This window comes from Manis javanica, chromosome 7 (genome assembly GCF_040802235.1).
Source record: "Manis javanica isolate MJ-LG chromosome 7, MJ_LKY, whole genome shotgun sequence".
Taxonomy (NCBI): domain Eukaryota; kingdom Metazoa; phylum Chordata; class Mammalia; order Pholidota; family Manidae; genus Manis; species Manis javanica.
The window spans coordinates 76009142-76032552 of NC_133162.1; the positions used below are offsets into that span (position 1 = coordinate 76009142).

The 23411-nt window shown below is 48.8% G+C and overlaps 1 protein-coding gene and 1 pseudogene across 7 annotated transcripts in view; one reads left to right on the plus strand and one right to left on the minus strand.

Annotated features, from left to right (window-relative positions):
* Positions 1-21255, minus strand: part of LOC118972697 (protein DEPP-like) — a 40956-nt gene extending 19701 nt beyond the window's left edge. For 3 of the 7 annotated variants that reach the window (XR_012133274.1, XR_012133275.1, XR_012133276.1), the window contains exon 1: positions 20783-21255. Coding sequence is in view for 2 of the 7 variants with exons in the window: in XM_073241171.1 (XP_073097272.1) it covers positions 19613-20191 (579 nt within the window). In the remaining 5 variants the exon portion in view is untranslated. Of the gene's footprint in view, positions 1-13344; positions 13602-19400; positions 20223-20782 lie in introns of those variants that run through there. The other 4 variants (XR_012133273.1, XR_012133272.1, XM_073241171.1 and 1 more) reach the window with 4 other exon arrangements.
* The window catches only part of LOC118972692 (ras association domain-containing protein 4-like), a 47546-nt pseudogene that overhangs the window by 14057 nt on the left and 10078 nt on the right, over positions 1-23411 (plus strand).

Below are 23411 nucleotides of genomic sequence, written 5' to 3' on the forward strand. Positions count from 1 at the left end.
TCCCATCCACTCAGCCAGTCTGCATGCAGCAAGCCGGTCTCTTCCTCTGGGCCTCGCTGTCCTCCGAGCCACCTCAGTCTCTGTCCTCAGCGCTGCCACCACTCCAGTCTCTGCTCTCCTGTAGTCAAGCAGCCTTGCAGCCATGCAACTCTGTCATCCAGAGCACTGGGCAGAGCTCTTTATATAGAGTCAATAACAACGTAATCCCCACACATGCATAGTGAGCCAGCCGACCAGGGCCAGGTGAGAATCCTGGCCATAGGAATCTTCACTTTATCCACAGGCTCCCTGCCTCCCACCATACAGCCCCCTTTAGTCTGATTTGCATAATATTCCATTTGAACAAAGTTCTACAGGTCAGAAAATTTGTAACCCATTGGAGATCAATACTCCCATTGTACAGGTGGGAAAACTAAGGCTCAAGAGGAAAAGCATGCAACTGAAGCCATGCAGCTCCTTAGCAGCCCCCAACCCAGAGTGCCTCAGAAAGCATCTTCTGTGAATAACCAATCACTGATGAATAGAGAATTCCACTTGTAAGCATTCCTACTAAATGGAGCAAAATGTACATATTCCCCACATGCTTTGGGGGAATGAAAGTATTGTAAGCTGAGTCATGTTACAAACGAGCTACAGTAAGACCATCTGTCTTATGCTTTGTCTGGCTACATTTTACTTTTTTTTTATTAAGGTATTATTGATATACACTCTTAAGAAAGTTTCACATGAAAAAACAATGTGGAATACTACATTCACTCATATTATCATGTCCCCCCAATACCTCATTGCAGTCACTGTCCATCAGTGTAGTAAGATGCTACAGAGTCACTATTTGCTTTCTCTGTGCTACATGTCTTCCCCATGATCCCCCCCACACCATGGCTGCATTTTACTTTTACCTATGTGTTCATTTTTGGAATTATTTACTGTATTAGTTGGGATAGTCGAGGCTATGCTGCAGTAACTAATCCCTAAAACACCAGTGCCATCACAGCAGACGTTTATTTTTCTTTCCCAGTTTCTATCCATTGTGAGTTGGCAGAGGGCTGTGCTCCACAGAGGCACCCTGGGACCCAGGCTGACCATCAGGAAGCTGTACCAATTGGGACACATGGCTTTCTGGGCAGCACAGCAGAGAACAGAGGGCTGCAGGGTCACATACTGGCTCAGATGTGCTGGCCTGGGAGTGACACATGACACTTGTGTATAACATGTGACTCATTAGTCATATGGCCCTGCAGCTGCAAGGGCCCGAGGAATGTGAGCATGGTGTGGATAAAATGATAGTTCCAGTGGCGAGCACTCTCACCTGGCCCTAGTTGGCTAGCTCACTACACACATGTGGGCAATACATTGCTATTGACTCTATATAAAGAGCTCCACCCAGTGCTCTGGGTGACACAGTGGCATGGCTGCAAGGCTGCAGGAGAGCAGAGCAGAGGTTGGAGTGGTGGCAGCGCTGAGGACAGAGGCCCAGAGGCAGAGACTGGCTTGCCACATGCAGACTTGCTCTGAGTGGACGGACTTCTACTGATTGACCTGCCACCATGGGAATAAAGTTGGGTATAACCCTTTCACCCCAAGAATGTTCTACTGTCATTTCTTTGGTCACACTGAATCCATAGTGAACTTCCTGGGGGCTGAAACCCATTTGTAAGACACATGGTCATTTCAGGGCCCAGGGGCAGTAAATGCTCCACCAGTCACCTGACTTTACACACAAAAATACAAAAATCCAATTTCTGGCTGCCTGTGAAATATCAGAACTCTGCCCCGCTAGTCACCAATATGTCCCCAGTGCCCCGCAGACTTCACTGACCAGAGGACTCCTCGGCCACATCGCCTCCCTGGCCACTGGCACTTCATGCTTTGCTCCAACTGTGTACACACGACTCTGGGAAAGGTGGTTTTGGGGCTTTGGGAGCTTCTCATACACATCCAAGAATCTAACAGCCATTATGGACCCCTGCACAAGCCAGGCTTGTGCCTGATGCTGGAAACAAATGGTGAGGCAGAAAAGCAGTGTCTGTGCTGCTCCACACGCCTTTTCTCTTGGAGAAAGAAAAAAGGCAAAACAAGGCAGGCCCTGCAGGGCCCAGCTTGGTGGGCAGCAGTAGCAGCTGCTGGGCCCCAGAGGAGCTGCCAGATCCCCGGCCTGGAGGAGGGAGATGCTCTGGCAAGGTGTCCTGGAGGCCCTAACATCAGACAATGGGACAAGGAAGGCTGTGCTCTGCACAGGGAAGAGCATGGTGAAACCCAAAGGGGGCACAAAGCATAGAGTCCATTAGGGGAGCTGTGAGCAGCCCTGGAAGGCTGCATGCAGCTCAGAGCAGCAGGTGGAGAGGAAGGGGAGAAAAGCTGGCCACAGAGCAAGGCAAGGGGAAAACCACCTCCTGCTATGCTGGTAAACCCAGCCCGTTCTTCAGTGAGCTTGTTTAAAGCAACACAGCTGTTGCTGGTTCCCTGCAGGAACAGTGTTGAGCTCCCGGGAACCATGGCTAAGGCCAGCTCTGCAATGGATGTGTTTGCATTGCTACCCAGAGAGGGCAACTGGCAGGTCACTTTTTGCACAGGAGACTGGGGTACTGAGGAACTGAACCCCTATTTTGAAATCCTGTTTCCAGTTTGGAGAGGAATGCAGCTGGAGGTCCCCATTCCAGGCCCCCATGCTGCCCCTTACCCTGCAGGGGCCTGACATCTCTATGCCTCACCCCAGGCCAGGGCAGAGGGCAGGCATTTATAGGGTGATTCTGAGGTCACTGAGGAGCCCACTTCCCTCAGATCATTCCTCTTCTGCAAGTGTCCCCTGCTTCCAGAACCAAATGCTCTTGGGGCCAATGCCAGCACAGAAGGCAAGCCCAGCCTGTTTTGCGGTTGGTGTCAAGCCAGAAGAGTGTGTGCTGGGCAGTCAGTCAGTGCCCAGGGGCTGGAGTGCTCTGTCCTCCCTGAGGACATTAGGATGGCAGTTAGTGTGCTTGAGCCACCTGGTAACAGCTGCTGACATGCAGATAGGGAGCCACGACTGAGCAGATGTTGGGTTTGGGGAGGAGCCAGTCTCTGGCATGGGCAGCTGTGTGCCCTGGCTGCCTCCTCTCTGCCTAACCCCATGTTTCCACTGCAACTGGAGAGGGGAGGCAGAGGCCAGCTCAGACAGGGGCAGTGCGTGAAGCTGTGGCTCACTGCCCAACACAGGGGCTTTGATAAAGGTCCTGGGCTAGAACCAAGTGGACAGAGAGGTAGAAATCTGTGCCAAAGATGCACACAGATAGAGAAAGCTCTCCATGAAAGACAGAGAGGGTTTGAGAAGCTCCACAGACGTGAATGGGAAGAGATTTAGGTAGTTTCCTGTGTGCATCCACTAACAATCCTGTAGGGTAGAGACTACCCCACAGTGAGATGAGAAAAGGAAGGGTGGGGGTGGGGGTGGGGGGTTCAAGTCACTGTCCCACATCAGTGTAGGGGAGGAATTAAGAGACCAGAATCTAGGGTCTGAATGCTTTTGTTCAAACAGTGACTCAGCCACTTGCCTGGTATCTGAGGCAAAGTACCTAATTTCTGTTCCCGTTTTCTCTTCCATAAAATGGGAATAGGATGGTACTATAAGCAGAGAGATAAATCAAAAAATGCTCAACACAGCCTCCAGCATGTAGTGGGCACAGTACCAATTAACCCATCAATAGGAGAGTGGACCCTGGTGTGCTGACTCCAAAGCAGGTTTGGGCCAGCAGCCCGGGCTCAGTGGGCATGGAGGAGAAAGGCCCAGGGTGCTTTGTGGGGTCTCAGGAGCAATCAAGGCAGAAACCATCATTCATCAAACCATCATCAACCAAAGGAAGAGAGTACGTGGTCTGAAACATTTAGAAAGTTGATTCAGATTCCTGTGGTTTATGGAGGTTTTTGGAGGGGTGCTGATAGGGCTGGTTCTGGGTCCCAGCCTCTCAGCAGTTCTGACTTTGTCCCACTGAGGGGAACCTGGCTGACGTGTGGGTGTGGGGCTGCTTTAAGTCCTCTGGGCCTGGCGCTTCTGCCTTAGCCACCCAGTGCACCAGGGAGTGGGGGTTGGGAGGGGAGAGGCTGAGGTCCCTGGGCACCAAAACTCTGGCAATGCTCTGACCCACATGCCTCCAGGCCACCTGTCTTGTTTTGTCTTCCTCACAGGTACCTTCCAGGTCTGCAGATAACAGGAGAAGATGAAGGAAGATTGTCCGCCCAGTGCCCATGTCCCCATCAGTGACAGCAAGTCCATTCTGAAGTAGGCCTTTCTGTGCAGAGCGGGACTTCACAACCCCAGCCCCTCAGCCACTCCCTGCTGGGGACAGCTTTAGGGCACTTTGCACAGATCAGTGTACTGCCTCAGGTCACTGTGGGGCACTTCTGTCATTGTTGTTGATGATGATATATTTTTTATTGAAGTACAGTTGATATACAATATTACACTAGTTTCAAGTTATAACACTGTGGTTCTACCTTGTTAAATCCTCACCCCAAATAGTGCACTTACTATCTGTCAACATAGAAAGATGCTATAGAACCATTGACTATATTCTCTATGTTGTACTTTCATGCCCTGCCTAATTTTATATTATGATTAAGAATTTGTGTCCCTTTAACGCCCACACCTATTTCACCTCCCCGACCCCAACGCCTCCCCGTGATAACTACCAGACACTTCTCAGTGTCTATGAGTCAGTGGCAGTTTTGTTCATTTTGTTTTGTTTTTTGTTTGGATCCCACAAATAAGTGAAATCATATGGTATTTGTCTTTCTCTGCCTGGCTTATTTCATTGAGCATAATACCCTGTAGGTCCATCCATTTTCTCACAAATGGCAGGATTTCTTGTTTTTTATGACTGAATAAGATTCCACTGTGTTTATGTACCACATCTTTATCCATTCATTTATTGGTGGACACTTTGGTTGCTTCCATGTCTTGGCTATTGTAAATAATGTTGCAATAAACATAGGGGCATGTATATTTTAGGATCAAGGATTTCATTTTCTTTGGATTAATTCCTGTAAGTGGAATTACTGGAACATACGGTATTTCTGTTTTTAGTTATTTTTGTTTTGTTTTGTTTTTTTAATTAGTTTATTTTGCTGTCATTAATCTGCAATTATATGAAGAATATTATGTTTACTAGTGACCCCCCTTCACCAAATCCCCCCCACAAACCCCATTACAGTCACTGTCCACCAGCGTAGTATGATGCTGTAGAATCACTACTTGTCTTCTCTGTGTTGCACAACCCTCCCCATGCCCCCCACCACATTATACATGCTAATTGTAATGCCCCCGTTCTTTTTCCCCACCCTTATCCCTCCCTTCCCTCCCTTTCTCCCCAGTCCCTTACCCTTTGGTACCTGTTAGTCCATTCTTAGGTTCTATGATTCTGCTGCTGTTTTGTTCCTTCAGTCTTTCTTTGTTCCTATAGTTTTTGGGTTTGAGGTGAGTCTCTTGTAAGCAGCATAGAGATGGGTCTTGCTTTTTTATCCATTCTATTATTCTGTGTCTTTTGATTGGTGCATTCAGTCCATTTACATTTAGGGTGATTATTGAAAGATATGTACTTATTGCCATTGCAGACTTTAGATTCGTGGTTGCCAAAGATTCAAGGTTAGCTTCTAGTATCTTACTGTCTAAGTTAACTCGCTTATTGAGCTATTTTAAACACTGTCTGGTCATTCTTTATTTTTCTCCCTTCTTATTCCTCCTCCTCCATTCTTTATATGTTGGTTGTTTTATTCTGTGCTCTTTTGTGTTTCCTTTAACTGCTTTTGTGGGTAGTTGATTTTATTTTTTGCCTTTACTTAGTATTTGGTTGATCTGCTTTCTTTGCTGTGATTTTATTTTCTCTGGTGACATCTATTTAGTCTTAGGAGTGCTCCCATCTAGAGCAGTCCCTCTAAAACACCCTGTAGAGGTGGTTTGTGGGAGGCAAATTCCCTCAGCTTATGCTTATCTGGGAATTGTTTAATCTCTCCTTCATGTTTAAATGATAGTCGTGCTGTATACAGTATTCTTGGTTCAAGGCCCTTCTGTTTCATTGCATTAAATATATCATGCCATTCTCTTCTGGCCTGTAAGGTTTCTGTTGAGAAGTCTGATGATAGCCTGATGGGTTTTCCTTTGTAGGTGACCTTTTTCCTCTCTAGCTGCTTTTCAAACTCTGTCCTCGTCCTTGACCATTGCCATTTTAGTTATTATGTGTCTTGGTGTTGTCCTTCTTGGGTCCTTTCTGTTGGGAGTTCTGTACACTTCCATGGTCTGATCAATTATATCTTCCTCCAGTTTGGGGAAGTTCTCAGCAATTATTTCTTCAAATACACTTTCTATCCCTTTCTCTCTCTCTTCTTCTTCTGGTACCCCTATAATGCAAATATTGTTACTTTTGGTTGGTCACACAGTTCTCTTAATATTGATTCATTCCTGGAGATCCTTTTATCTCTCTTTGCATCAGCTTCTATGCGTTCCTGTCCTCTGGTTTCTGTTCCATCAATGGCCTCTTGCATCTTATCCATTCTGCTTATAAATCCTTCTAGAGTTTGTTTCACTTCTGTAATCTCCCTCCAGATGTCTGTAATCTCCCTCTGGACTTCATCCTTTAGCTCATGAATATTTCTCTGCAGCTCCATCAGCATGATTATGAGCTTTATTTTTAATTCTTTTTCAGGAAGACTGGTTAGGTCTATCTCCTTCTCAGGGTATGCCTCTGTGATCTTTGTCTGTATCAATTTCTTCTGCCTTTTCATGGCGATAGATATATTTGTGGGGACCTGGCGCGTGTGTTGGGTAAGAGAAAGTCCCTTCTTGCCAGCTTGTGGCCTTCCTCTCCTGGGAGAACAGCGGCCTTTAGTGGCTTGTGCTGGGCAGTTGCTTGCAGGCGGGGCTTCTGATCTTGCCTGGCCAGTATGGAGTTTATTTAGCTCTGCAGTTGCTGTGGGCGTGGCCTGCCTCAGGCTGCTGCTCCAATATGGCGAGGCTACGTCAGAGGGGGAACAGGCGGGAGGCTGTTTATCGTGGTGAGTGGCCTCCGAGCTGTGCTGCGGGGGTTCGGGTGCCCAGAGTTCCCCAGGATTCCCTGCTGCTGAGCTAGTTTTCCCGGGGCACTTCCCTTCAGCTGTGGGGTACCTGTCCCTTTAAGACTTTCAAAAAGCACTCGCTTTTCTTTGTCCCTGGTGCGCCGACTGCGGGGACCTGCTCACAGGTCTTACTGCCCTGTTTCCCTAGTTTCCAGCACCCCATGCATGCACTGTGTGTCTGCACTCTGGTCTAGATGGCTGGGGCTGGGTGATTAGCAGTCCTGGCCTCCCTCTCCCTCCCGGCACCAACTCCTCTCCTCCCACAAGCAGCTGTGGTGAGGGGCACTCAGGTCCTGCCAGGCCGCAGCTTGTATCTTTTACCCCCTTCGCAAGGTGCTGGGTTCTCACAGGTGTAGATGTAGTCTGGCTGTTGTCCTGTGTCTTCTGGTCTCTCTTTTAGGGAGAGTTGTATTTGTTGTATTTTCAAAAATGTATGTGGTTTTGGGAGGAGATTTCCGCTGCTCTACTCACATCGCCATCTTGGTTCTCTCTTGTTTTTAGTTTTTTGAAGAACCTCCATACTGCTTTCCACAGTGGCTGCACCAACTGACATTCCCACCAACAGTGTAGGAGGGTTCCCATTTCTCCACATCCTTGCCAACACTTGTTTCTGTCTTTCAGATAGTGGCCATTCTGACTGGTGTGAGGTGATATGTCATTGTGGTTTTGATTTTTGTATTTCCCTGATGATTATTGATGTGGAGCATCTTTTCATATGCCTGTGGGCCATGTGTCTGTCTTCGTTGTAACAAGTCTTCTTCTACCTACTTTTTAATTGCGTTACTTGATTTTTTTGGTGTTGAGTTGTATGGGTTCCTTGTATATTTTGGATGTTCACATCTTATGAAATGAATCATTTATAAATATATTCTCCAATATGTTAGATTGCCTTTTTGTTTTGTTAATGGTTTGCTTTGCTGTACAGAAGATTTTAGTTTGATATACGCCACTTGTTTATTTTTGCTTTTGTTTCCCTTGCCTTGGAAGACATATCCAGAAAAAATTAGTTATGCTTATGTGCACAAGATTTTTGCCTATGTTTTCTTCTAAGCATTTTATGGTTTCATGTCTTACATTCAGCTCTTTGATCCATTTTGAGTTTACTTTTGTGTATGGAGTTAGACAGTAATCCAGTTTCTTTTTTGCATGTAGCTGTCCAGTTTTTCCAACACCATTTATTGAAGGGACTGTCTTTTCCCCAGTGTATATTCATGGCTCCTTTATCATGTATTAATTGACCATATATATATATATATGGGTTTATTTCTGTCTATTCTGTTCCATTGATCTATGAGTCTGTTCTTGCACCAGTACTATACTGTTTTGATGACTGTAGGTTTGTAGTATAGCTTGAAGTCAGGGAGCATGATACTTTCAGCTTTTTTCTTCTTTCTCAAGGTTGCTTTGGATATTCTGGGTCTTTTGTAATTCCATGTAAATTTTAGGATTATTTGCTCTAGTCATTTAGAAATGCCATTGGTATTTCCATAGGAATTGCATTGAATCTGTAAATTGCTCTGGGTAGGATGGCCATTTTGACAATATTAATTCATCATATCCATGAACATGGGGTTGATTTCCATTTACTTGTGTCTTCAGTTTCTTTCATAGGGTCTTATACTTTTCAAAGTACAGGTCTTTCACCTCCTTGGTTATGTTTATTCCTATGTATTTTATTCTTTTTGATGCAATTGTAAATGGAATTGTTTTCCTGATTTCTCTCTTAGTTTGTTGTTATAGGAATGCAACAGATTTCTGCATATTGATTTTGTATCCTGCAACTGTGCTGAATGCACTTATTAGTTGTAATTGCTTTTTGTTGGAGTCTTTAGGGTTTTCTGTATATAGTATCTGATCTGCATATAGTGAAAGTTTTACTTCTTCCTTACCAATTTGGATTCCTTTTATCCCTTTATCTTTTCTGATTGCCAAGGCTAGGATCTCCAGTACTATGTTGAATAAAAGTGACAATAGTGGACATCCTTGTCTCATTCCTGATCTTAGAGGAAAAGCTTTCAACTTTTTATACCATTGAATATGATGTTAGCTTTGGGTTTGTCGTATATGGCCTTTATTATGTTGAGGTATTTTCCCTCTATACCTGTTTTGTTGAGAGTTTTTATCATGACTGGACGTTGAATTTTGTCAAATGCTTTCAGCATCTATGGAGATGATCATATGATTTTGGCTTTCCTTTTGTTAATGTGTATGTCGTTGATTAATTTATAAATATTGTACCATCCTTGCATCCCTGGAATAAATCCCACTTGGTCATGGTGGCTGATCCTTTTGATGTATTTTTGACTTTGGTTTCCTAGTATTTTGTTGACTTTTGCATCTATGTTCATCAGGGATATTGGTCTATAATTTTTTTTTCATATTGTCCTTGTCTAGTTTTGGTATTAAAGTGATACTGGCTTCATAGTATCAGTTTGTAAGTATTCCCTCATCTTCTGTTTTTTGGAATACTTTAAGAAGTGTAGGTATTAGCTCTTCTTTAAATGTTTGGTGGAATTCATTTATGAAGCTATCTATCCCTGGACTTTTGTTTGTTGGGAGTTTTCTGATTTCCAATTCAATGTTGTTATTGGTGATTGGTCTGTTCAGATTTTCTGTTTCTTCCTGTGTCAGTCTTGAAAGACTGTACATTTGTAGAAATTTGTCCATTTCTTCTAGCTTCTCCAACTTATTGGCATATAACTTTTCATAGAATTCTCTTAAGTTCTTTGAATTTCTGTGGTGTCAGTTTTAACTTCTTTTTTGTTTCTGATTTTATTTATTTGTGTCCTCTCTTTCTTGATACATCTGGCTAGGGGATTGTCTATTTTGTTTTTCTCCTCAAAAAACCAGCTCTTAGTTTCTTTGACTTTTTTTCTATTGATTTTTTATTCTCTGTCTTATTTATATATATTCTGATCGTTATTATATCCTTCCTTCTGCTAACTTTAGGTTTTGTTTATTCTTATGTTTCTAGTTCCACTGGTTGTGAGTTTAGTTTGTTTATTTGGGATTGTTCTCATTGCTTGAGGTAGGCCTGTATTGCTATGGATGTCCCTCTTAGAACTGCTTTTGTGGCATGCCACATCCTTTGAACTCTTGTGTTTCTGTTCCCACTTGTCTCCATGTATTGTTTGATTTACCCTTTGATTTGTTTATTGATCCATTGGTTATGCAAAAACATGTTGTTTAGCCTCCGTGTGTTTGTGAGTTTTTTTATTTTCTTCATATGGTTTATTTCTAGTGTCATATCATTGTGATTTGAAAAGATGCTTGATGCAGTTTCAGTCTTTTCTAATTTATTGAGGTTCTTTTGTGTCCTAATATGTGATACATTCTGGAGAACCTTCCATGTGCAGTTGAGAAAAATGTGTATCCTACTGCTTTTGGGTGGAATATTCTGTATATATCTGTTCAAAGTACATCTGATCTAATATGTTGTTCAATGCCTCTGTTTCCTTCTTTATTTTCTGTCTGGATGGTCTGTCCATTAATGTAAGTGGGTTTTAAAATCTCCTAATATGATTGAGTTACAGTCTGTTTCCCCCTTTAGTTCTGTTAGTATTTGTTTTACATACTTAGGTGCTCCTATATTGGGTACATAGATATTTACAATTGTTATATCCTCTTGTTAGCCTAATCCTTTTATCACTATGTAACATCTTTTGTTTCTTTTACTTTCTTGGTTTTGAAGTCTATTTTGTCTGATGTTAGGACCGCTGCTGCTGCTTTTTTCTCCCTTTTATTTGCATGAAATATGTTTTTCCATCCTTTCACTTTCAGTCTGTTTGTTGTTTGATCAGATTTGAGTCTCCCTTAGGCAGCAAATAGATGGGTCTTTTTTCTTTGTCCATTCTGCCACCCTATGTTTTTGATTGTGAATTCAGTCTACTTAAATTTAGGGTAATTATTGATAGGTATGTACATATTGCCATTTTACTAATTGTCTCTGTTTTTTTTTTTCTCTCTGTTCCTTTCTTCATCTCTTACACTCTTCTTTTGCTATTTGATGGTTTTCTTCAGTGTTATACTTAGATTCTTTTTTAAAAATGTTTGTGTATCTGTTATAGCCTCTAGTTTTGTGGTTACCATAAGATTCATAGATAGTTTCCAAAATATATAGCAGCCTACATGAAGTGGATGGCCACTTGATTTTGAACACTAAAAGTACCCCTTTTGAATTCTTCTTCCTCATCCACACTTTATGTACAGATGTCATAATCTGCATCTTTTGTGTATCTTTTGACTAGCTTTGTGTATAGCTGACTTTACTACTTTTGTTATTTAACTTTATACTTGTTTGATAAGTAATTGGTCTACTACCTTTATTAGAGGAGATATTACCACTGATAAAAATGTTTAGGCTTAAGAACATTTCCATCTACAGAAGTCCCTTTAATATACCCTATAAGGCCAGTTTAGTAGTGGTGAATTCTATTAGCTCTCATTTATTTGAGAAACTTAATCTCTCTTTAAGCTCTGAATGCAAACCTTGCTGGGTAGAGAATTCTTTGTTGTAGTGTCTTCCTTTTCAATTCTTTGAATATTTCATGCCACTCCCTTCTGGCCTGTAAAATTTCTTCTAAGAAAACTGCTGATAACCTTATGGAGTTTCCCTTATAGGTAACTGTCTGCCTCTCACTTGCTGCTATAAGATTCTTCTTATCTTTAACTTTTGCCATTTTAATTATTATATGTCATGGTGTTCTCTTCCTGGGGGTTCATCTTGGTAGGGCTTCTCCGAGCTTCCAGATGCTGGAAGTCTGTTTCCTTCCCCAGATTGGGGAAGTTTTCAGCTACTACTTCTTCAGAGAGACTTTCTACTCCTTCGTCTCTCTCTTCTCCTTCTGGGACCCCAATTATGCAAATATTGTTTTGTTTGGAGTTGTCACACAGCTCTTAGAATCTTCTCATTTTTAGAAATTCTTTTTCCCTCTGTTCCTCAGCTTGGTTACTCTGCTCCTCTCTACCTTCCATTACCATGATTCTTTCCTCTACTTCAGCAGTGTGCTCTTCATTCCCTCTATTGTATTTTTCATTTCAGTTACTGTATTCTTCAGCTCTGAGTGGCTCTTCTTCATATTTTCTCTCTCTTTGTCAAAGTTCTTGTCAAAGTTCTTTGTCAAATTATTAATTCTTTTCTCCATTTCAGTGAGCATCTTTATGACTGTTGCTTGGAACTCTTTATTAGGAAGATTGCTAATCTCTATTTAAGTCCTTTTTTTTGGTGTTTTATCTTGCTCTTTTGTTTGGGACATATTCCTCTGCCTCCTCATTTTGTCTGTGTTTCTGTGTTTCTTCCTTTGTGCTAGATAGATCAGCTATGGCTGGGACACTTCTTTCTGAAGCCTGTCTCTTTGGAGAATGAGGATCTCTTCAGGGCATGGTTTAGACCCCCTCCTCTTTGGCCCCAATTAATAATCTTATTGTGTTAAACTGTTCAGGGAAAAGTATCCCTCAAAACCGGTTTTGAGTTTTTATTGAAAAAGTATATTTTATGACATGATGATTCTTAACTTTGCTTATTTTTATTTACTTTCTGTCTCATCATAAGAAACATTTAGAATCCTTTTTCTAATTCATTTCTGAACTAAAGAAAAGTACATGTTTCATTTTATCTTCCTTTCTGAATTCAGAGTTCAAATATTTTCTAAATGTGGACAGCTGTCTGCCATCCTGCAGACAAGCCAGGCTTCTTGAAATGGACGAGTTTTTTTTGCTGAAAACCACACGCTGAGATCCTCCCATTAAAGCCCTGAGAAAACAGACAGTATTCCCTTGTATCTTTTCTCTGTGCTGCCCATATCATCATTTTCCTTACTTAAACTCTACAAAGGACAATACGAATTATAATATGCATAATAACTACTACTATAACATGTTTAATTTCATATATATGTGTCATAATGATTCTATATTCAGCATTTATGCAGTGGTAAGCACAGTGAACATGTAATACTGAATCCTGCTTTGTTGATGCCATCAAGTCGTGAGTCACCTCCTCTGTCAGTTGCCATCCCCCTGTGTCACACGTGGGTAGCACACCACAGCACCACAGTGGCATTCGCTCTTCCACACCCTGAGGTCCTCTCATGCCAGTGAGGGTATACTGCCAACGGGAAAGGGTTCTGGAGCGTCCCCATCCAGGATTGGGGTCATCAGCCACGTGTGGCTGCTGAGCCATGACATGTGGCTGGAGAGGTGTAGTTAATATAACAGACCTTCCAGCTAGCAAACACTTATTGAAAAACAAATTAGTGAACACAATCTCATTAATAATTTTTATATTGATTACATGTTGACATGATAATACTTTAGCTTTATTGTGCCATATAGTAAAATGTGTTATTAGGACTAATTTCACCTATTTCATTTTCCTTTGTAGCATGGCTACTAGAAGATTGACAGTCATAGGTATGGCTTGCATGTCATGCCTGCTGGAGTCCCACCTGGGTGCAGGGCACTCTCCTCATCTTCTCTCTGCCACACATCAGCCTAGAGACAAGCCTGAGCCTTCCTTTATTCTGGGGAGAAAACACAGGGCAAATGCCTCCTCAGCCTTTTAGGATGTCACTCTCACAGCTGTCACCTTCACCCTGATCATCCTCCAGAAAGTCAGGAAGGGGCAGACCCCACTCCTGGTGCCCCTGCAGCAGCCACACCAGGCCCTCATAGGAAGTAATGTGAGGGGAAAGAAAATCTTTAAAATGCTGATAATCCAAGCCCAGGCAGCTTATTCTGAGGTGGTAGCTCAGAGGTAAGGTACAGGAAATGTATCAGGGAATCTTATCTGTAATAGTGGAAATGTCTAAACATCTAGAGGTAGAGGATGAGGGCCCAACTATGTGAGTTTTGCTTCCTTTTCAGCCCCCCTATGGCTTCCAAAGGGCTGATGTGTGAAACCCCTAAGACTAAATGGCAGGTGTCTGATGGCAGAGCCCAGTCTCTAAACTGATTATATATGGCTGGTAAAATGTGTGTTAGGCCCATTTTACAAATGAGGAAACTGAGGCCAGTAAAGCCAAGTGCCTTATCCGAGGCCCCAGCACACCCCAAGAGGACGTGTGCATCTTTACCTCCTTAGGTCAGAGCTCTTAAGCCTGCTGAAGACCTACAACTGCTACCACGAGGGCCGAAGCCTTCAGCTAAGACACCGAGAGGTAAGGCCTGCGTCTCTCCTTTATTCATTGGTCTGCCACATATCACAGTCCTGGTTTGCACCTGTTATCGTAGGGTCATTATTAAGGCCACTCGCTTCTCTTTCAGAAGTGCCCTAGTTTGCATAATGATTATAAGGTCACCCATCCTCTGAGTTGAGGGCCATGTTACCAGTAGCCAGAATCCCTCCTCTGGGGTTCTGTGAGGGGTGCTGAGGCCCAGAGTGTCCCTGTAAGTTCAGAGCAGGTGGAAAGCACCTTGCAAATCCTCTCCTTCCATCTGGGACCTCTCCCCTGGTGAAATGCCAGGACATCAGAGTTTAAATCTTCAGGATCGCACAGCCCACTTCTTTCTCTTCCCATCCCACAGCACAAGTAGGGCCTCAGCACAGGGCTCTGGCCCAGGTTCACAGGGCAGTCAAAGCAGAAAGTGGCCTCTGTGCTTATCAATCAGAACCAAGACGAGAGGAAACCTCGAGAGAGAGGAGAGCTCCCCACAAGGTGCTCACAGGACGGGGCAGGTCCAAATGCCAGGGACAGGTCAGGCAATGGGAGTGAAGGACACAGGAGAGCACATCCCGTCTGCAGCCCAAATCTCTCACTGCGGGGCAGGATCATGGGCTCTGTCCAGGCAGACCCTTTATGATTTTTCCAAAGTTAGATACCTGGAATTTCCTAAACCTTAGAACACTATGTGGGCTCAACAAAACATGTCTGTAGGCCAGACATAGCCTGGGCAGCGGCTGGACTCTGGGATAGGCAGTGCAGCCCCTGCTCAGCTGCCCATGTGGCAGCTCAGACAGGCCTGGACTTAATGCCACACAGGACCTGTGAACCTTTCACACAAGATCCCCTTCAGGGCACCAAGCTCCCACCTTGGTCTGCCTGTTTGTTTATTAGCCTACTGGGGAGTCTGATCATGGAGAGGTTTTATTTAGGGGGTTTCTGAGGTGGAGATCAGCTTGGCTCCTGGACTTTCTCCCACCCGTCCGTATGTGGTGAAGGTCATCCGCCTGGGAGTTCCCTTTTGCTATTGAGCAAAAGTAGACAGTTCAAGCCCTGGGGACCCACAGAGGCCACTGTGCTCACTGGTCCTCACTTCCCTTGGCCACTCTAACAGCCACATGTCCTGCTGCATTACCACCCAGAGGTGAGCCCTGTGTGCAGGCGGCTCTGGGCTGCTGTGGTTGCCAGTCAGTGGTAGGAAGGAGGGCCGACTGGAACCCACCCACCAGCGGACCTTAGCCCCTGTGGTGCCCGTCAGCCAGGCCTGGGACCCATGGCGGGAGCCTGGGTTGGGAAGCTGCTGGCTCCCAGTCCAGGAAGTGCTGGGCTCCCTGAGATGACTTACACTGGCTTGTGCTCCACCTCCCTGAGGTCTGCCTCCCTGCGTGGTCCCACGCCCTCTGTACTGCTTCCTGCTCCTTTGCTCCTCCTCCCTCTTCAGAGTGGCCTCTCCAACCCCTCTTCCCACCCACCCTTACCCAACTCCATTCTGCTGCCAGCTGGGCGCTGTCCCCTCTCCCACTCTGCCGTCTCTGGCTTCACTGTCTCTTACTGCAATGGCAGGCTCCCAGTGCCAGGTCCATATCTGTCATGGCAGGCTCATTTTACCTCGGCATAGGTATCGTGACCTACCAGCAGGTGCAGGCCTGGAGCAAGTAGGGACAGTCCTGCATACCAGCAAGTGACCGTTGTGATCTGTGCTAAGTGAGGAGTTGGACTTATTTCAGTTCTTGTGCTGGATTCATGGGGTAGGGTCGTCTGGCTGGGCTCTGCTCCTCAGCTCTGGGCATTCAGGAGTTGACCTATGACCTGGGTGACTGTCATTGTGGGGTCCCCATACCAGCAGCTTCAGTGTTGCCTGGGAACTGGTTAGAAATGAGAATTCTTACCACTCTCCTTCTGCCAGGCCTGCTGAATCAGAAACTGTCTCCTCCTGTTGGTGTTTTAACAACTCTTCAGGGGGATTCTGATGAATGCCACATTTTAGAACCACTAGTCTACGAGTTCAGTCTTGGCTCTTGGGATTCCCCAAGACAGTCCCTCTGTAGGTACAGCTGTGTGGTGAACAGGACTGAGAAACCCCAAGCCTGTCCCCTGTGTCTGTGTGTGATGGGACCATCCACGAGGAGTGGGGGGCACGGCAGCAGGGAGCAGGTGCCCAGCAGTAGGGAGTTGACACTCCACCGGTGGGTTTCTTGTTCCTGGCCTGATGAAGGTACGAGGATCGGGCCTGACCTCCCTGGAGCCAGGAAGGACCTCAGGGACCTCCAGCCTGAGGCAGTGTGCATCTTTGGGAGGTGGCTGTCCCCACAGGGTCAGGCTGCAGGCATGGGGCTGACATTCTTATGCTGAGATGCTGATTCCTGGGTCACCAAGCCCTTCCATTACCCCACCACATGGCATCCAGCCCCTGATTTCTTGATGCAGACCTGGGCCTCCCAGTCTCATGTCTCCTGGTTCCAGTGCCTGCCACAGGACTGCCCCTGCATGGCCTCCCCTTGGGCATGGCAGGCCCTGAGTGGGGAACAGATAGGCATCAGGCACCTGCCTGTTTTATTTATTGTAATACAAGAGGAATGACCATATTCCAGACAGGGATTGAGGTTTCCATGCCTGTCTCTGCAAGGTGACCCTCAGCAAGTGAAAGGTGCCGGCATGGCTCATGGCTCCCAGGCCTGAGTACAGACCACTGCCCACACGGAGTCAGGACAGGCTGCAGGGTGGGGCTGGCTGCCAGCCTTGGCCCCCAAGCTCAGTGCCGTCAGGCTGCCCAGGGGCTCTTCACTGGGTGTGTCCCCGTGGATCCATGCATGCCCTGGAAGAGAGGCCTGCTACTGTCACTGGGCCTCCCTGGAGCAACCAGGCCTGATGACCCTGTGTGTGTGCCTCTCCCACTGCCCCCAGGCCCCCAGAGCTTGGACGGGGGAGTGAGTGTGTCCTTGGGAGGAGCCGTCCCTGCGACAGTATTTCCAGGGAGCCTGAGCTCTCAGAGGGCTTCCTGGCACAGGCAGCCAGAGCCCTCGCCCCCTCGCCCCTCTGTTGTAGGCCACGACTCTGGGTGACTGTGCTTATAGGACAATGACAAGTGTGAGCTGCTGGGCACAGTCTGCTGCCTAAAGACAGCAAATATTTAACCGCGCAGGCTGGTGTCTGCACAGAACAGGGGATTGCCCAAAACCAGGGGGTGAACCCATCACTAACCATCCAAGCCCTAGGGCCTCCACCTCCTAGGTGGAGCACGGGTGGCTCCTCACAGCTGCACCCCCAGAGACAGAACTCCAAGCCAGTCCCTGTGTCTCACACTCTGTGCTAGGTTATCTGGAGGCACGCCCTGTTGGCCCCAACACACACCACACTTGCCCCCTCCACCCATCCCAGGACCCGACCCACAGCCATTGTGTGCCCCCACCCATGGTCTGTGTCCCCCCTGCCCATGGTCTCTGTGCACCCCCTGCCCCCAATCTCTGTGTCCTCCCTGCCCCAAGTCCCTTTGTCCCCCTACCCCCAGTCTGTGTCCCCTTGGACCCTGGTCTCTGTGTTCCCCCTGCCCACCATATCTATGCCCCCTCATCCACGGTCTCTGTGTCCGCAGGATCCTCTTCCTATAATGAACACCTTCTCCCAGGCCTGCAGGCAGGAATGGTGGGGAGCTGACAGGCCCCTGACCCCAGTGAGTGGTGGCCTGTGGACATGTCTGCAGCCTGCTCTCTGGATGGGCACTGCGTCCCTTCCCACTCCAGTGGTGGACATGAGGAGAATGCTGCTGCTCTTCTGGCCTGCATCCCGAGGACGGCCCTCCAGGCTGTTCTGTCCTATGGGAGCCCCTCCCCCAGCTCTTTATTGCTTTCTTTAAGTACCTTCTGAAGCTGCCTTAACTCCTGTCTTATTGGTGGATGTTAACAGGATCCCAGAGGCCAGGGTCTGCTCCCCATTGTTTGACCTCCCCAAATGCAATAGCGAGGTCTCTGAGCTCCAGGGAATTGGACAATGTTATCAGGATTGCCTCCCTCTGACCCCGTTCATGCTGCTTCACAGAAGTGGACCCAGAAAGCCCAGCCCGTTCACCTCCAGCCAGGCACCCACTCAGTAGGCTGACCCCACTGCCTCCTAGGGGCCCTTGGGCTCCAGGATGCCCCGTACTTATTCGCCGGAGGCCAGGGAGCCACAGATGTGAGCCGACCACAGATACAGCAGGGTGTGACAGATGCAGACATCTGTGTGTGGTGCTTGTAAGCTCATCTGTCCAGCCCCTGTGCTCTGTGGGGTGTGAAAGACCGGCATTGGCACCCCCATTTTACAGATAAGATAGTAAATTGCTTGACTAAAACCCTTTTAAATATATTTTATATTCTGTCTCCCCACAAAACACACATGAAAGGGGACAAACATTTTTATAGTCCAGAGCAATTTAAAAATAGCACCAAAAAAAAAAAAAAGGAAGGGAGGAATTTGCTGTGCACAGAGCAGGGAGGTGGGGGGCGGAAGCAGGTGTGGACTTGGTAGCCACCCAGCTCCTGGCTCCTCTCTTCTCAGCCCCCTCCACCCTGACCAGGTCAGCCAGCTCCCACGCAGCCCCAGTGAGAGGGAGGACAGGTCTTCAGGCCTGACCTTTGGAGCCCTCTGATGCCCACCAGCCTCTCTGAGGAGATCCTCCCTCTCCCCTATTCCCCACCCTCACCTCTCTGCCAGAGACTCCAAGAACACGGATTCGCCAGGCTGTGAACAGGTCTGAGGAGTGGGGCCCTGGCCCCTGGACTTGGCCCCATAGCTGAGGTGCAGACAGGGAGGGGTGGGGACGGGCCCCCTGGCCGGGGTCTGGCACCCTGCAGGCTGACCTGGTGCTGGTGCTGTCTTGGCCCTCAGCATGGGGGCCTCTCCTGATGCCACAGCAGGACTTGTGAGCTGGACCAACTGCGGTCCCCAGGACACCCCAGGGACAGGCCCCCCCAAAGCATAGTGGGTGCGTCTGCAGAGCCGTGGTGTTCTCTCAGGCCTCGTGGAGCACAGGCTCTGTGGGGCGGGGCTGAGGGACTGACCTGGGGGTGCCCGGGACCTTGCTCAGCCTACCCGTCTCTGCTGCTCCGTCCAACCTCGCTTCCCGCCTGAGAGACAGCCTCAGCAATAATGGCTACTCTGTGTGGTCTTGTAACCACAGCCCCATATTTGGGTTTTATTCCATTTATTTGTCAGAACAGGCTATGAGTCAGGACCCCTGACTCATGAAAACACTGGGGATAGAGGCGTTATGCAGCTCGCCAAGACGGTCAGCCTGTAGGGAGCAGTGCACATGGGATCGCTGTGGAGGCAGGCTGCTGCCATGAACCAGAGACCTGCGGGGCAGCACCAGAGCAGCATGCTCTACTGGGGAGATGTCAGAGTTCGTGGATCACTGGGAGGAGCAGGTAGAGAGTTCTGAGGACGCTGCTGGGGCAGGACCTTGTGGGGGAGGCTGCAGCCCGACCAGACTGCCTGGGAGTCAGGGAGCCCTGCTGCCATTCCCTCGATGGTCTTGCCAGAAAGTGCCTGGACAATCTGGCGTCACAGGGACTCCCTCTGGAGGCCTCCCCAGCCTTGCTACTGTCCATCTGTCCACATGGGCCCCTGGACTCAGCAGAGGGGCCAGTCGTCCTGGGCAGTTCCCTCCTACTTGGCCACCTTTGCTGGGACTCCCCGAACAGCCAGTGCAGGGGGTCAGAAGTACCAGCCCCATGCAGTGCAGGCTGCTGGCCCCTGAGGTAGGTGGTGATGTCCCCTAGGGACCCGCATAGACCCCTGGCTGTGGCCACACTCAGCACTGAGGTGGGCTGTGCCAGCTGACAGATGGACCTGATGTAGTCATCCAGGCTGGGAGAGGCCGGGGGTCCCTGCCCAATCCCCCCAGGCAGCATCTCCTCCGAGGTCTCCCGAATTGTGGGCAGGTGGGCCTCTGAAAGCAGCAGCCGAGAACTCATGGCTTCTGGCTGCCAGGCAGCAGCTACCTGTCTGTAGACAGAGAGCCAGACTTAAAGGTCTGAGTTCTGTCCTGACACCCTCCTGTGTCCCTGCCCTCATCTGAGGCTGCCTGGTGGCTCTTGTGCCTGGGAGCAGCTTGTAGTCTGCAGATCCCAGACCAGGCTTGGACCCCTGGGCTGCTCCCTCCTGAGAACATCAAAAGCCTTGTGTTTGAGATTCTGTCATTCTTGTTGCTTAAGAACCACAAAAATAAGAGGACCCAGCCTAATAGACCAGGGTCAGGGGAAGTGGGTTTACAAACAGGCTCTGCCAATTCCCAACCTGCCTTTGGCAAGGCCACCTCTCCATTCCTCCACTCACTCCTCCATGAGGTGGGTGTGAGAATCCCCAGGAGGAGGGGTATTGTGAGAACATGTGGAATGACACCCCCTGTGAATTGCTTCTTGAGCATAGAGCCCATTTTCACTGCCCTCAACTGCATCCTCTGGTCTCTTACCCCCGTGAGGCTGCCTGAGTCCCAGCTAACTGCCCTTGGGGAGCAACAACCTTTTTGTTGTATCTCAAACCAGAGGGCAGTTGCTGGCTCTTACCTGTAGCTGAGAGGGCCTGGGGGTAGCAGGGCTTCTGGACGAGCAAGGTCAGTCCTCGGGAAGCGCAGGGTGGAGGAACGGGCTCCTGCAACCGGAGCCTGGTGCCCACTTTGAGTGAGGATGCCGTGAGGACGGTGGGTCACCGCCTGCTGGACAGAGCTGTCTAGTGAGCCTCAAGGCCTGGCTGCTGCTTTTATGCCTTTCCACCAACCATCAGTTACTGTTGTGAGAGCCCAAAATAGCACTCAGGAAGGCTCAGAGAAAACAGGTAGGTGGGGCCTGGCCCTGCTGCCTGCTCAGAGCCCGTGCTTGTGCCTGAGGGAGGCTCTGGGATGGTCACTCCACAGGTGGGACTGGAGTGACCACCACTCCTGGCCACCCTGGGCTGCAGGAGAGGCAGGGCTCTGCTAGGCTTCCCAGGCAGCCCTAATGTCTGCCAGCACTACCTGGAAGCACCGTCCACACCCCAGGGCCCCAGGACACTGACCTGGGGCTGGTGTGGCAGAGCCATGGGCCTGAGGCAACATATCAGATACACCTGGGCAGGGCTCCCTGGGACTCTGTGAGGCACAGCCTGTGGGCACATGGTCTTGCCTCTTCTACATGTGGTGCTTTCAAGTGAGAACTGTTAGCTTGTATCTAATTAGCGCTTCTGTACACAGAGGCTCCTGTGGGCACAGAGGACAGAGCAGCAAACAGTCCTGGCCTCTGGAACTTACCTTTCATGAGGGGGGCACATACTCAGTGGACGAGGGCAGTAATTTCAGGTTCTGGGAACAGCTGCAGGAGTGTGGCTGCCATGCGGCAGAGCTACCAGGAGGGGACCCTGGAGGGGTGGCTAGCAGGGGTCTGAGCCCATACGGCAGCATGCACACAGCCCCTGGGGAGAGGGTGGGCATGCTCAAGGGTCCACATTACTGGCCACATGTGAGGAAGTCAGTGGACCTTGGCATGGTGGTTGGATTTCCCGCCGAGAAGGATGGAAGGAAGCAGTCGCTTCTGCTTTGGAAGCTGTCCTGGCCCTGCACAGCACTCGGAAGCTGCTGCCTATGCCCAGGGTGGCCCCTGCTGGACAAGAGGCGGCTGAGGGCGCAGTGGGCAGCCCTGGGAGAACTGTAAACAGCTGGCACCATGCATTTCTCAGGCCCAGTTATCTGCCCAGCTGTGGCCTGCCTGGAACTTGTGGGTACAGGACATACCTCTGGGTCTTTATTCAGAGAGACCCACTGCTCACCAGCCCACGCCAGGCCTGGATGGAGGGAGATGAAGCAGATGTGGCCCCTACCTTGAGGGGCTTAGGAGACAGTTTAATGCCTCAGGGAAGGAAAGAGGCTGCAGCTGGGGCAGGGACCATGGGGCTGGACATGCTGAGGCCAGGCTGTCACAGATGCACGGGAAGGCTCAGGGGACCTGCCCTTTGCCAGGGAGGCAGAAGGAATTGCTCTGGGACTGGGGGCAAGGGGCTGAGGCTGGGACTGCTGTGCCACTGGTCTGGGCGGGCCTGGGACTCTCCAGCCATACACCCACATCTGACAGGCAAGTGAAGCCAAAATAGAAAACAGAACTGAACCCCACTTTGGGTTTTCTTATGATCCCTGTAGGACCTTCAACTCCAGGGCATCAGTTTGGGCTTTCCTTCACAGGGAGGGCTGGTTCCATACCTGTGTGGTGGCAGAGGTCATCAAAAATAGCTCTGGGCTTGTGTTGTTTGATTTCTTTTTCAGCAAAGTGCAGGGTCATCCCAGAAAGTGATGTGTATGTTGATGGCCTTGAACAGTAGCACTGTTTCCTCTGGATGATGAAATTTTAAACTAGTGCTAGGTAACCATGGCCTTGACACCGAGCGCCAGGAGCACAGGGAGGTCTACCACCTGGCCCCTGTGTTCACAAGGCTTTGAGCGCACCCACCCAAAGAAAGGGAATTTGCGAATCTAACGTGGTGCTCAAGCTGGCAAGGAGAAGATGAGGTCTAACGTTCACTGCTGGAGTCCCATCAGAGCAGATCAGGAGTGGGTAGCTGGAGGACCATGGCAGGGAAGGGCAAGGCTGAGGTTTCTGACTAGTGCTCGGGGGCTACAGGAGAAGCAGCCTGCGGGACACCTGTGTGGGGATGACTGGGCTGGCCACCGGAGCCTGGAGGTGGACGCAAACAGACAGGAGCCAGAAATGGGTCAGAAGAAGTCAGGAACTTGGGGTGTGAGTGGGAGCTGGCTGAGGGTGCTCTGGAGGCCCCTGTGGATGAGAACCTCACAGTCAGGGTGCAGGGAAGCAGCATGCCGTCCACACACCTTGGGGAGAGGGGTGAGACTGAGACCCACTTTGGGGCAGCAGCCACCTCTGCTCCAGTGGGCATGGAATCCAGTGCCCTCAGCATGTTCCCAGTACAGCCTGGGGACCTGAGGGCCCGGCACAGTGGTGGGTGGAGAGGTGCCCTGCACTGCCCTGTTTGGGGTTCAGCCGTGCTCTCTGGACCGGTTCCTCACCACTATGGATGTGCCAGCTGGCTGACAGCTGGGTTCCCCGGGACTCCTGACCTGGCTCAGCTGAGCTCCCAGCCTTTCCCCAGGGGAACACAGGACCCCAAAGAGAAGGTGTGGGCAGCTCCGGGTGCCGGGAGTCGGCTGGACTA